We start from the raw sequence: 13,922 nt of genomic DNA on the forward strand, positions 1-13,922 counted from the left end.
GCTTTCAGCAGCCTGAGGTAAAAGCACCTCACTGGTGACTGTGTGACTCTACACTACTCAGTGGACAGTGAGTCTGTTGGGCTGAGGGGTAAACTGTGGCTCTGCACATGAGGCTTCTTCACTCCTCTAGCTGGACTTTAGCCTGCCGGGCTGGCCTTGCTATGAGGCTTCCCTGGGAGGTCCCACTTCCTCTCTAAATGAGGAGCTCCGTGAGCACAGACAGCTGATTCAGATCGCACCCGGCAATGCGGGCCCAGCCCCAGGCCATCAGCATGGCGGAGAAAACGTCTCTGCCAGGGACTTTTAGACCTGTGCTGCAGAACACGCCTGTATAACTCGACAAACAGTAGGCTTAAAAAATAACATGCATGAATCCTATTTCCCATGAGACTGTATGCTAGACCTCAGCACCATTCTAAAACAGCAGATAGGTGTTGGTTTTTGTGATCATTCAAAGCCAAACTGCATAACCCTTCCATATACAAGGCACAGTTCAAGTGAAAACTAAATAACCTCTCTAACATTTAGGAGTCCTGGGCTATTTTGGCTGGTTTTGAATACTTTTGATTTTGCCTTTATATACCTCCTTAAATTATGTTTACTATGCCAATGTTTGGTATCTTTTTTCAGCACAACATCAGCTACATAACTTGATGTAGACAGGTTATTTTTTCACTTTGATATACTTTAACAACCTATTGCACCCAAAAAACACAACCCAGAGAGCTCCTTAGGGCTACATAGCCTAGTCTGATTATATTTCTGATTAATTGAGTAAGACCCACTGATTGAATATCCCTTCATTGAGCAAGTTCTTTTTAAAGATAAACTAATCAAATACAAGCAACAAATCTAAACTAAAAAGTTTAAATATTTAGTTATTAGTCTCCAACATATGAGAATCTAACACACTACTACTGAGAATTATTATTCAGCATAATGAAACAGACCTTTATTATGACAGGACTATTGGGGATTATTGCTAGAAACATGTATATTTTTATACATGTGTATATATTTAGCTAAAGGGTAATGTATCTCTCCTAAAATATTTAATAAACATCTTATGCATACATTTTTCATGGTTGATACTACATATTGGTTTTGCTGTAGTTACTGAGTAATTCATTCAAAATGGCAGGAAAAATACATATTTTTAGATTAATAATTTGAGAGTTTTGGAAGGGGATGCTGCCGATAAGTAGCTAGTCAGTGACCATTTGCACTTAAATAATACAATTTTATTCTGTCACTATCGGCTTTATTCTAAGTATATGTTTGTCATTATTGGGGAGGAATGCATTTTTAGTGAGAATCATATTTCATTGCTAGCTATTAGTAACAACCTCCTTAGTATGGGTACGAAAAACAAACTCAAATACACTGCCTGGCCAAAAAAAGTCACCACCCTGGATTTAACTAAGCAAATGGGTAAGAGCCTCCCATTGGATAATTACTGCATGGGTGATTGTTTCAGCTGGCAACAAGTTATTTAACCCTAACTGGTGCGGTGAGTAGTTTCTCATTTGTTAACCATGTCAAAATCCTGTGGTTGTGGAAAAGATGTGAATCTGTTTCAGAAGGGTCAGATTATTGGCATACATCAAGCAGAGAAAACATCTATGGAGATTGCTGAAACTACTAAAATTGGGTCCAACACATTTAAAAAGTGGAAGGACAGTGGGGAAACATCTTCGAGGAACGAATGTGGTTGGAAAAAAATCTTGAGTGATCGTGATCGCTGATCACTTAAACTTGGTGAAATCAAATCGTAGAAAACAACAGTAGAACTCAGGGATATGCTTAATAATGAAAGTAAGAGCATTTCCTCAATCACAATGCCAAGGGAATTCAAGGGATTGGGACTAAACACCTGTGTATCCTTAAAAAAAAACCACTTGTCAGTGAGGCTAACCAGCAAAAACAGCTCCAAGATTGGACTCTGGAGCAATGGAAGGTCATGTGGTCTGATGAGTCCAGATTTTACCCTGTTCCAGAGTGATGGGCGCATTAGGGTAAGAAGAGAGGGGGCTGAAGTGATGCACCCATCATGCCTAGTGCCTACCATACAAGCCCGTGGGGGCAGTGCTATGATTTGGGGTTTCTGTAGTGGGTCAGGTCTAGGTTCAGCAACATTATATGCCTAAAGAATGATGTCAGCTGACTACCTGAAAATACTAAACGACCAGCTTATTCCATCAATGGATTTTTTTTTTCTTCCCTGATGGCATGGCCATATTCCAAGATAACAATGCCAGGATTCATCGGGCTCAAATTGTGAAAGAGTGGTTCAGGGAGCATAAGACATCATTTTCACACATGGGTTAGTCACCACAGAGTCAAGACCTGAACACCACTGAGAATCTTTGGGATGTTCTGGAGAAGACTTTGCGCAGTGGTCCAAATCTCCCATCAATACAAGATCTTGGGGGGAAGGAATTAATGCAGCTCTGGACAGAAATAAATGTTTTGACATTGCAGAAGCTTGTGGAAACAATGCCACAGCGAATGCGTGCCGTAATCAAAGCTAAAGGCGGTCCAACTAAATATTGGCGTGTGATCTCGTTTTTTTGGCCAGGCAGTGAATGTTGTTTGTAAATGTGGCAGCAGCTGTGAAAAGCACCACTACACAAGCATGACCACAGAGGACTTACAAGATATGCACTACTGGTCTCAAACACAGAAAGGTCAGATGACCGTTTGCTAAAAATTACATTTAAAAATGCATGTAGAGATCTTGGACGAATAGATGAAAGATTAATCTTGCAGTGTCAAGAGGCAGAAAAGGCATGAGAAACATGGTGTTGTGGGTGTGTATAGCATGGTTGCCAGCGGAACTGTGTTCACTGTGATGTGACTGTCGATAGCACCACTTACTTTAATTGTTTTAAAAAAATACTATTTTAAATATCACAAGCAAGTACTTAGTAAGTACTAAGTGTTTCTCAGGTTTTCATAGCGAGAATCTTAAATCTTGGGGTTACAGTAACTAAAGTTCTGGTGTTTTTTTTTTTTTTTTTTTTGTTTTCTAAATATGTCTACACAAAGAGGAAAGACCATGAATGTTATTTCAGTTACCTAAAATATATGTATTAAAAATACATACATGTAGCCAGTGAAGGGGCTTAAGAACTGATATGATGTGGTTCATTTCCTTTTGTTGTTTGTCAGCATTCTGGCAGCAGCATTCTGAACTCCTTGTACATTTGTGAAAGACCTTTTGAGAAGGACAGTCCATAGAGCACTTTGACCCAAAAGTGTGTACAAGTTTGTGCCATGTCAGGAGTGATGAGAATGTCATGGGCATTACAGATACATGATGGTGGTATGCCATTTAGCTGACACAGCTGATGGAGGCCTTAAATGAAGGTTACTGTCCAAAAGGAATCTTGCCTTCTGGTCTTCAGAGATGAGGAGTCTTTTAAAAATAGCTCAATTTTTCTACTTAATTTTCATTAACAAGCACTTTGTCTCTTTTTGTATAACTGCAGAAAACCGAGACCCGCACAAGTTGGTCATCTATGCAATCAAAACTGAGCTTATAAACCATAAAGCATCAGGTGCTGAAGGATGGATATAACTTGTCATCTTCATACTGATTTAAAGTGAATAATATCAATTAACTGGACAATGGCCAAAAACATACTGCTAAAGCAACAAGATTAAGAGAATGTTACTTGCTTGTAGAACTTTATTTTGTTAATTTCCTTCCAGTCAGACTATGTATAGTAAGGGATTCAATTGGTTCATCCCGTAACTGACAAGATTATCCTCAAATTCAAGCTGCCACTCTGCAGTCTAACCTTAGTGTCATTGTTTCCGTTCAGGTTGACTACTAGTGTACAGAACTGAAGGAATTGACAACTGTTGTTCTCCAATTGCTAATTTACTGGTGCTTATTTTGTGAAATGATCTCATGAGATTTGGAATTTCAAATGCTTGGCTTGACATTTTTATAATGACCAAAATGTGTGTGTTTGGAGAAAAGGGGCAAACGGCGTGTGTCCTGTTGGGTCACGGCTCCTGCAAGGGTGTCGCTGCAGACTGCGAGAGTGTCCCCATGCTGTTTGCTCAGGGGTGGCCAGGCCTCGGCCACAGAGAAGGAGGGGCTGCTGGAGCCGTGGCTCTACCTCAGGTAACCTCACAGTGGGCTGTCACGTGTGTGGTGGGGCTCAGCCCTTGTCTGGATGCACACTTCTGGGGAGCAGCGGTGTGGTGTGAGTGTGGGACACTGCTAAATTGGCACGCTGCCTTACCAACAGAGCCACGTCCTGTCGCATTCTCTAAACAGCCATCCCAGCAGAACATCTCTCGTCCCTGTTTACTAGGGACAATGTTTCTTCATGCCACATTTACTCCACCCAGCACCAGACATTTTAGGGACCAACTTGACATGCTTCATTATGAAAGTAACTAAAATTTAAAAAAAATACATTGAGGATGAATACTAGGCTTGGTGTCAGTAGCAGGGTTGATTGCTTCTGAAATGACAGCAGTTGGTGTGATTGTCTAGTAGATCATATATGGCGGGGCTTAAGCCCGTAGAATGCAGGAAAGATCATCACAAAGATTCCACTCAGTCCCTGGTTCTGGAGAGACTACCAGACATGGTTTGTGCAGCAAGTTTAAATCTATTGCTTAAAAAAAAATCTGACCTGAAAATAACCCTCTGCTATTTGTGAAGGGTCTTTTTTGGTTAGTTCAAAGGGAGCTCTGGCCCTGTTTAAAAGAAATCTGATGCCTAGCGTCTTCTGCTGAACTGAAAGCACTGTACAGTATCTTCAAATGAATCTTCATCTAGCAGCAACAGCCTTGAGGAACTGCCTCACTGTCTCTTTCTGGGCATTTAGGTTGACATGATGGCTATGCTGTATTTTAAAGTGTGTGTGTGTGTATCAGAGAGTGAAAGTGGGCGGTGGAGTGGTTGGTTTTTTCTTCTTCTTTCCTTTCTGTGTTGTCTGACTTCCCCCCCCATGCTCTCTGTGAGTGTGTGTGCACATGGAGCTCAGTTGAAGATGCAAAGTGCTCTCCTGCATGACCACCAATGACGAGCGAGGGAGAGATATGCTGATGACTCAACAACACTGAAGAGATTTAACAGAAAAGTGCCATTTTTAGTGTGTTATCTCAAGCAGGTGTGTGCGTGTGTGGATCTTTTTCCTGCTGTTCTCAGAAACATGATAGTGAGTGCAACAGCTACTGGTAACTATTTCAGGAGTGTTTCCGTAGATGGTGTGTCTTCGTGTGTGAGTTCAGACTGCAGGGCATATTGCTTGAGCTTCTACTCCCCCTTCCAAAATCACATTGCTGCTGCAGCAAGAATTTGGGGGTGCAGGTGTGGCTACACACACTTTCTTTCTCTCCTGATATTTAGCTTTGTTCTGGTTATTTGCCCCTCTGACATATTAATGTTCCACAACACCCAAGTTCCATGCCTGCCACCCACAAATACATCATGGATTTCAGTTTGCTGTAACTTAAGATGTTTCTCATTCTATAATCTATGCTCCCGTCTTTCCTTCTGGGACCCCCCACCCCACCCCCCGTGCTTCATCTTTTCCTGGCTGTTACCCTCCTTTCCTCTCACCCACCCTTGTCCTGAAACTCCTTTTGTACCTCTGCTTTCTCCCTATAGGTCTTACCCCAGCTTTGGAAGAATTGGTCTAAATGTACCATAAAGGCATGTTAGAAGTGATGTGCTTTGCTAGGAAGTTGATACTTGATACTTAACTCTGCGGGAACTTGTGATTTGAAAAAGCAATAAAGTCCATGTGTTTCTTTACATACTGGAGACACAGGAGGGGAGGAGGGCAGGTCAGCCCAGCCAGGGGCTATGTGGAGGTGTCGGGGTTTGCAGGCTAAGCCCCTGGGCCCCAGCCCCAGCTCTGAGCTCACGTCTCTACTTGGCCGCTCCCCCGCAGAGATCCCCTGTTGGAGCCATGCTGATTGGCGGACTTCACTCACACACCCCCACGTCTTCACTCTGTGGTGGGGAAAAATGAGCTTTGTAACAAAACTAACTAACTAACAAACCAACCCTGACACTGGCAAGGAGGAGCGCACACCTCGTGATCTTGCTTTTAATAACGCTGCCCTGTGTGTAGAGAAATCCTGAAATACCTCATCTCCATATTAAGGCACTGTCAATGATGAGCAACTGGTTTTTGTGCTTTACGTGGACAGCTTTCAAATCTCAAACACGCAGGGTATCAGATAATCCAAGCCTGTCTTGACAAAGAAGAGTGTAATCCAAAGAGCTGCATGCATTGCTCTCGTGCTCACTTTTCCTATGTACTTGCTCCCACTACACCCCATGAGTTGGACAAGGAAAGAATAGCTGTAATGAAATGCCTGAAAAACATCGATGGCTGGCTTCCCCACTCCCCCACAGTCTGATCAGCAAAGTCCAGTCTGAGTGAAGCGTTTTATCCGCCGGTCCGGAGGTCAGGATACACATGGCTCATATTTCACCCGCCAAACAACTGGTCAGCTGGAGCAGGAGAGCAGGCAATGGAAGGTGTTCTCTCAGCTGCACTCTGAACTTGCATGGAGTTTCAGGCTGAAGGTATGAGGGTAAGGGTGTTTTTCAGCATCTGATATTTTCTCACTCCTGTTTTTCCTGTCCTGGGAGTATGCTGACTAATCTTTGATGTTCCCATCGAGTGTTATATGAGCACTCGTATAACACCCTGCAGCTGTAGATGGACTTTTCCCACAGAAGCAATCCATAACTGGTGAAATGTACAAACTCTAGGCCTGTTGATTATTAAGGAGAATAATATTGTCAATGATTTATTTTTAAAATGACGGTCTTCAAAAACTGTGTGTGAGAGAGAGAGAATGCATGGCTCAGGATGTGGTCATGGAGTCTAGGATGTTTTGAATGTATAGAATTCTTGGCTGAGCAGTCAGAAATGCGGCACAGGAGCGTTGGCTCAGTAGTTCAGCCAGAGCACCCACACACTGAACTGTTCTGTAGGTGTCCAGGAGTATGTAGCCCAACAAACCACAAGGAGAAACTTTCCAAATCTGTCTGCCTGAGTTCACAATGCACTACACTTTGGCCTGAATAACCTCATAGTATCAAAGCTAACGAAGTTTTTTTTTTTTTTTGAACAGGTTTATCAGATGCATGTTTTTGTATGTCTGAGGTGGAGCTCTCACTGCACACAGCATTGCACTGCCAGTCTGCACTGTTTCTGCACTGCCAGTCTGCACTGTTTCTGCACTGCAGTGTCGGTTTGTGCTGTTGCTTACATGGTGTACTTTTCTGCAGAGGTCACTAGGTGCCTGTGTGCTCGTCAACCGGTTGTACATGGGTCCTAGGAGGTCTTGGAGGTGTTTACGAGGCGGTGGTAAACCGCTGTGGACTAGCGTGGTGTAGAGCATAGCACATGGAATTACCAAGTTCTCCATCTCTTTCAGAGTGGGGGTAGATCCTGATCAAGACCTTCAACCATGTGGAGAAAACTTCCAGGTCCTCCAAGGGGTGAGTCTTTCCCCTAGAAATCTGTAGTGATTTCTTATTTACCCTTCTTTCTACAACTACATAAGTTGTTTCAAGCCTGTTCTTCACAAATGGCCCCACAACCACCTTCTAGTACTTCCTGTGTATGAGTAGGAACTGCATGTTCATAGGAAACCAGAAAGCCATGTTGCTCTACATCTTCAGTTAGATGTCAGGCCTCACTTATAACTGTTGTGCTTGGGCCTGATTGTTCTGCTTCTGAAAGATAAGAGTAGCAGAGCTTGCTAGAGCAATAGGTGTCTTTTTTCTAGATACCTTTGAATCTAACCGCAAGGCTTTCTGCTCTCAGTGTTGCTTCCTTTTGCTATTGGCACATGACTGTGAGCTTTCCATGACCCTGACCTTAAGCCTAGCTACAAAGAGGAGAAGAAACGACCCATCTTGCAGGTTTGTGTGCCCATGTGCTTCATGGGAAGAGACTCTTCAACCTGTAATTAAACTTCCTTACATCTCTAACAGAATGTTGGAAACAACTTTTAGTTCCTAGTCCTGTTCTTGGTGTCCGGAAAGTGAAAGGAAATTTTTGTTAATGGCCATTCTGGATGAATAGTGCATTAATTAAGTTATATCTTTTATGCCTCTCATAATTTATTGTAATGAGAAATGGATGTGAGTGGACAGAAATATGTGGGGCACAATCAGAGTTAGAGAGAATTTCATGGTCATGAGTCATCCTGAGAAGACCTGAATGCTGTTCACACTACCAGAGCTATTAAATGTGCTAACCATACTGAGACACTATGATCTTGATGGACAACTCAAAGAAAAGTCCCTTTTAAACTGTTCTTTTAGGTTTTTGTTTGCTGTGAGAGGAAGATTGGCAAGATGGTGTGAATAAAGCTAAAGCTAATGCATAAAGACTCATGCTGTGTTCTTCGGCTGTTTCCTGCTTGTTCACTAGGATGGGAGTCAACAGGCCGGCCAGACTAAGACCAAGCAGGAGAGTGCCTGGCTTTTTAGACTGTGGTACACTTTTGACCACAAGTATCCTTTCTGCATGCTGTTCAGCCCTGGTGCACACATGGACACCAACTCTGCCTCATGCAGTTTTTTTTTGTTTTGTTTCCCCCCCCCCCCCCCAAGTTTCTGCTCTTCAGGAAACTACCAACAACAGCTCCGTTGTGGCATGGTTTTTCAGGTTATGGATGGGCTGCTGCCCAACGTGGTGCTCCATGTGGAAGGTTCGCAGTGCAAAAATGGAAATTGATTATGAGGAGGACAGTGGAAGGAAGAGAGAATGATGTAAGGAGAGGTGGGATTCTGTTGAGAAGCAATCGAAGAATATAACTAGGTTATATGTTTTAAATATAGGTTAAGGTGGTTGTTTTTGGGTCATCCATACACGTTTGTCCCTCCCACTTCTACACAGCTGGGACTGAAAGTTCCCCAGCTGACATGCAGGTCATTCCTGCCGACTAGGTATGTGTGTGCTTCTGTTTTTATGTTGCCGTGGGACTTTGGCATAGTAACGTGCTTATTCATGTATAAGCTGGTGCCTTTGAACTGCAAGTGTTTTGAACTGCATTGTTTATAGAGCAGGCGTTTAGATGTGTTCAGTGGATATAGGCATGTGTGTATGTGCAACATGTTGGTGAAAACTCCAGCAGAGGTCTCTGAGTGAGGTGGGCCCTCTCTAAACATGTGCCCTGTTCAGCTGAAATCATAGGTTAAACCAAAGAAGGGATGTTTGGAACATTGTGTCTGTGTGGTACTTGCCTGACAGACATTTGAAATGGCCTGAAATTGGTATATGATCCCATTATATGAACTATACCACAACATATAGTAAATGAGATGCGGGACAGCTCACTAGCTACCTTGTGAGAGAACTAGCTAGCATGCTAGTTTAAAGCAGTTTTCTCTCCCAAGTAGCTAGCAAACAAACCAACCTATGTTTGTTTGAGAGTTTCAAATCTATACTCTTGTGTCTATATAAATGTATTCAGGTTTTGCTTGTATTTTCACAATACATTTGACCCTCTCTGTCTATCTGATATTAGATACATACATATAACCATTTGAAAAATGTTCACAGGGAGGGTCTTTAACTAGTGTCTTATGGTAATGGTGAATTAATGTGAAACTTTATTGATCTTTCCCAATAACAGTGTATCACTTTTCTCAGTGGGGATGGAATTCACAACTTTCTACAATGGTACAAGTACATTAGTGGTTTGTATGATTCGGGCAGAGTAATGTAAGATGTCTGTGTTGCGCTGGGTTAGACCCAGGCCTGAAGGTGAGCTTGAGCATTCTTAACAATATATAACTGCCTTAGTATGCAGCTGCTGCATTACGTGCTTTAACCCTAAGAACCTTAGTTGTGTTGCTATGGATTTGTGGACAGTGGGACCCTGGGTTTAGTCAGAGACCCATAAGATACTAGTCATATTAAGGGCTGGAGGGAGAAAAATGGAGAAAGCACAAGTAACGTTTGGCTTCATTTTGAGGTTCACCACAAGCCTGATTAGGAGTTTTGAGTATGCTCATTGTACCAAAGCACCATGTCTGTTCTCCTTAACCATAAACCAAGCTACCTGAAGCCCATCCTCACCCACAGTGGCCCTCCACTCACCACCACCTTACCAGCTTGCTGCAGCCCCCTGGCTCACTGCCTCACCAGCCCCCAAGCCTATGAGGTAAGAAAAACGCGCACACACAGACGGAGACAGACACTCTTGACACACACACATTGGTGCATCTGGTACATGTACAGAATATCTGGTACTATATTTACCCCCTACACTACAGGTTACTATACAGTGTAGGGGATAAACCTATTGACTATTTCAGGTTATTTTAATTGGTTGAAAATGTTTGCCAAATTTTGAGTAGACCTTTGGAAATTCACTGATCTTAGCATATAACTGTCTAATAACAGTAATGGCTGAAACGGGTTGTCAATATACCATGCATTCTGTTCTATTCAAATACAGAAAGGCTTAAAACATCTTCATGTGAGGATTTTTTTTTTTTTGTTCAAGATGGATCACAAGGAAATGATTTGTCATCCATGCTGAAGGATGATGCAAAAGCCCCTTTACATTAGGAAAAGGCTATGCCTGGAACAGAATTTGGATAACTGTTTGACTTGGTTAACAGTCGAATGCAGAGGGCATGTGGAAGCAGACATGTGTATAGCAAGATTAGCCATATATTATTACTGATATTTCTTCTTAGTAGTCGTAGAAGAATACTCTGGCAATCAGAAAAGAATTGCTCAGGTGCACACGTGCCACTACTGATGTGTGTTGTTTGAAGGGAGCTAATTCTCTTTCTGTGCAGTCTCTGTTCTGGGCATGCTCAGTGACTCTTATAGAGCATATAGACTCTATAGAGCATATGCTCTATATGTGACAACATGCAGCTGTTGGGTGTTGGTGCAAAACGTATTCATGATTTGTGGCATAGCAGAAGGACCAGTGACAAATTGGGTTCAAATACTAAAAGAAGACCTAGAAGTCCAGATTGAAAAATCATTGTGTTGGTAGAGAAAGAATATTTGCTGCAGCAGTTGGTTGCAGTCAAATGAGTCTGAATAGGAGAGAAAGAGAGGATCTTTCTAGATGATTTTCTTCACCACCTTGTGCTATCTGCCATCTCATTGGTATGTCCAGACACATTCTTTTAAACTTGGAACGTGTGTGTGTGTGTGTGTATATATATGTAAAATGTGTGTGTGTGTGTGTGTGTGTGTGTGCGCGTGCGCACACAAGATGTTCCAGTGAAAGGAAACCCATTATTTGAAGGGGGGAAAAAACGTTAACAATGGTTTATGTTTAATGGTTAGTGCTGCGTGGTTTACATCGCAGTATATTTGCTTGCCTACCCTCTAAGACATGACCTGTTTTTCCATCATTAATCTGAAAGCATACTATGCAGGAAGTATTTATTTATTAATATTCAATAACTACATTGAAACTAAAATGAGGGGTAATATTTCTAAATGATATATATTCTCATATTGATGTCTCTCAACAGTTATTGTTAGGCCTCAATTGAAGAAATTAACTGATCAGTATTTAAAGGAAATTGCATAGAATATTGTTGATTGAACCAAGAGCCCTTCACATATGAGGGAAACAGGATAACCTCTACAGTACAAAAGTAAGTGTAATATGATTATCTCAATATAAATAACTGTTTCAAAAACAGGATGTCAGGGTTACCATAGCATAAAAATTGCACTTGTCAGAACTGAAACCTATATAAAATAAAATAAGTCATGTTATACCAGATTCGTGCTGAGTTATGCAGTGTCTTTCAAAGTCCCCCAAGGCACAACACAATCTTTTTAAAAACTTATACTTCTATCAGTTAGAAAGGAAATGTTCCATTTGTTAATATAGTCATCAGTATCAGTAATATAGTCATCAGACACACAACCCTAGCTCCTTATTGTGACAGGTCATTCAGCTCTTTGTTTAAACTGCATAGATGGGATTCATTTGTGGTTGTCTTTATAATTTTCCACAATTTAAAAAAAGATAAGGCATAGTTTGTTAATGGAAATTAAGCTCAGGGTAAAGACACACTGGGATATTTAGACTCTGTGGGCCAGTTCCCAGACATGGTTTAAGTGTAATTTTTGGACCAAATTGTGAATCATCATTGGAAATTATTTGTGGATTAGGTTTTAGTATAAACATCTTTTTGGAAATTGACCCCTGAAATCTCAGTCTCTGAAGGCTGAAAAGTGCATTATTAGTCTAGTGGTACTTTTTTGCCTGTAACCTTAACATTAAGAACTATGCCAGTAATGTCTGAACAATAGTATACTTTCATCCTCGTAAATATCTCTATTGTCTGGGACATTCTCTCTGTTCACAGTAGTGAAATACTGTAATGCTGTCATGTGGCCTACCAAAGAGCTCTGTTGTCAACCTGGAATCATTCCAGAATCTCAACATGTATGGGAATGAAGAATTGCATCAAGTTGGCTCAAAAAACCCATCACTGATTGCCTATATTCTTTAGAATAGATTCTAAAAATTTTTACACATGTTTTAAATGTGTTCATCAGAAGCAACATGCACTAATATGCTGGAAAGAGGGCAGGGATTCAGCTTTAAGTTACTATGGCCCCATACTAGGGCATTTTCATTGTGATGAGAGATCTACTAACATACTTAACTTTCTAGAAATAAACTCAAAACCTGTTGGCAGGTTTTTATTTTTGTTTTATGGGTTTAACCAGTTATTTTAATGATGCTTCTTAAACTTGTGCTTTTAATTAATAGTGGTGGTGATGACACTTTTTTCCCCACCCCCAAAGGTAATGCATGTAAATTAGAATACATTAAGAAAGTGAGATCCCATAATCTTGGCATTGAATAAAGCAACAAAATATCTATTTGAAACTATACTGTAACCAACCTAATGTAACAATACAGTATTCTTTAAGAGCCATGCTATAATTTGCAATTTATGTTAAGACCTAGAACAGAATATAATGTGAATCTTTTAACTCTTCTTGTACTATTAATTTTAATGTTGACTGTGGTAATACATTTTGACTAAACACTGAAAATAATTTATTCATCACATTTGAAACTAGTTGCATTTCTATGCCCTGGGGAAGAGTATATGAGGTCATTTTGGAACACTATACAGCCTTTTGGGGTTAGTGGCTTGGGTGGGGGTGGGGTGGAGAAAATGGAGTACAAAACTGGAATTTTCCAGTTCAGTGATACCCATATCAGACAACAGCTAGTACCAGAATCCTGTCAATAATACATACTGTTGCTGTCTATCAGTTTACTTTAATCAGGTTTTTTACAGAATATAGTATGGTTTTTGATTAACAGTCAAAAAATTTAAAACTTTAGTTAAAACATTAATGCTTAGAATGCTTTTAGGAAGTCAAACTACTGCTGCTTCCTGTGGTTTATGTTCCAAGTCAGTGTCTCAAAGAACAAAATTAATTGCATATTGGCATTTATGCAAGATTTGTATGCATTTTTTAAAATGTATATTTGCATTGATGCGTTCTGAGCGTACTGAGGCACATCCCATCATGCTGCAGTCTGCTGTTTAAGTTACTCCTGACTCTGCATCTCCATGGACCATTTCTATAACTGAACTTGTTGCGTGACTGCATTAAAATACCAGTTGGTGCTACTAATAAGTGCCACCTATGTCAACACATTTAAGAGTAGAGGAAACCATGAATAACTAACTGGCTTTATTTTTGAGAGATTACTGAAAATTCATTTATGTCATAACATTGCACTGAGCCCTCTGGTTTGAAGGAAGTGGAGTTCGGCGAGTGCTTCAATGGCAGCTTTCTTTTCCATAGCCTGACTGCTGATGTTCTTATCAAACTGGAATTAAAGATGGAGAATGACAGATGGGCACAAAAGTGAAAGTTTTTAAACTTGGCTCATTCTGAAGG

General features: G+C 41.0%; 1 protein-coding gene across 1 annotated transcript in view; it reads left to right on the top strand.

Annotated features, from left to right (window-relative positions):
* Nucleotides 1–13,922, top strand: part of slc9a7 (solute carrier family 9 member 7) — a 36,829-nt gene that overhangs the window by 18,409 nt on the left and 4,498 nt on the right. The window contains exons 13-15 of the mRNA XM_035524100.2: nt 7,426–7,489; nt 8,430–8,512; nt 10,062–10,167. Of these exons, the coding sequence (XP_035379993.1) occupies nt 7,426–7,489; nt 8,430–8,512; nt 10,062–10,167 (253 nt within the window). The remainder of the gene's footprint in view (nt 1–7,425; nt 7,490–8,429; nt 8,513–10,061; nt 10,168–13,922) is intronic.

The sequence above is a fragment of the Electrophorus electricus genome, chromosome 7 (genome assembly GCF_041902795.1).
Source record: "Electrophorus electricus isolate QZ-2024a chromosome 7, ASM4190279v1, whole genome shotgun sequence".
Taxonomy (NCBI): Eukaryota; Metazoa; Chordata; class Actinopteri; order Gymnotiformes; family Gymnotidae; genus Electrophorus; species Electrophorus electricus.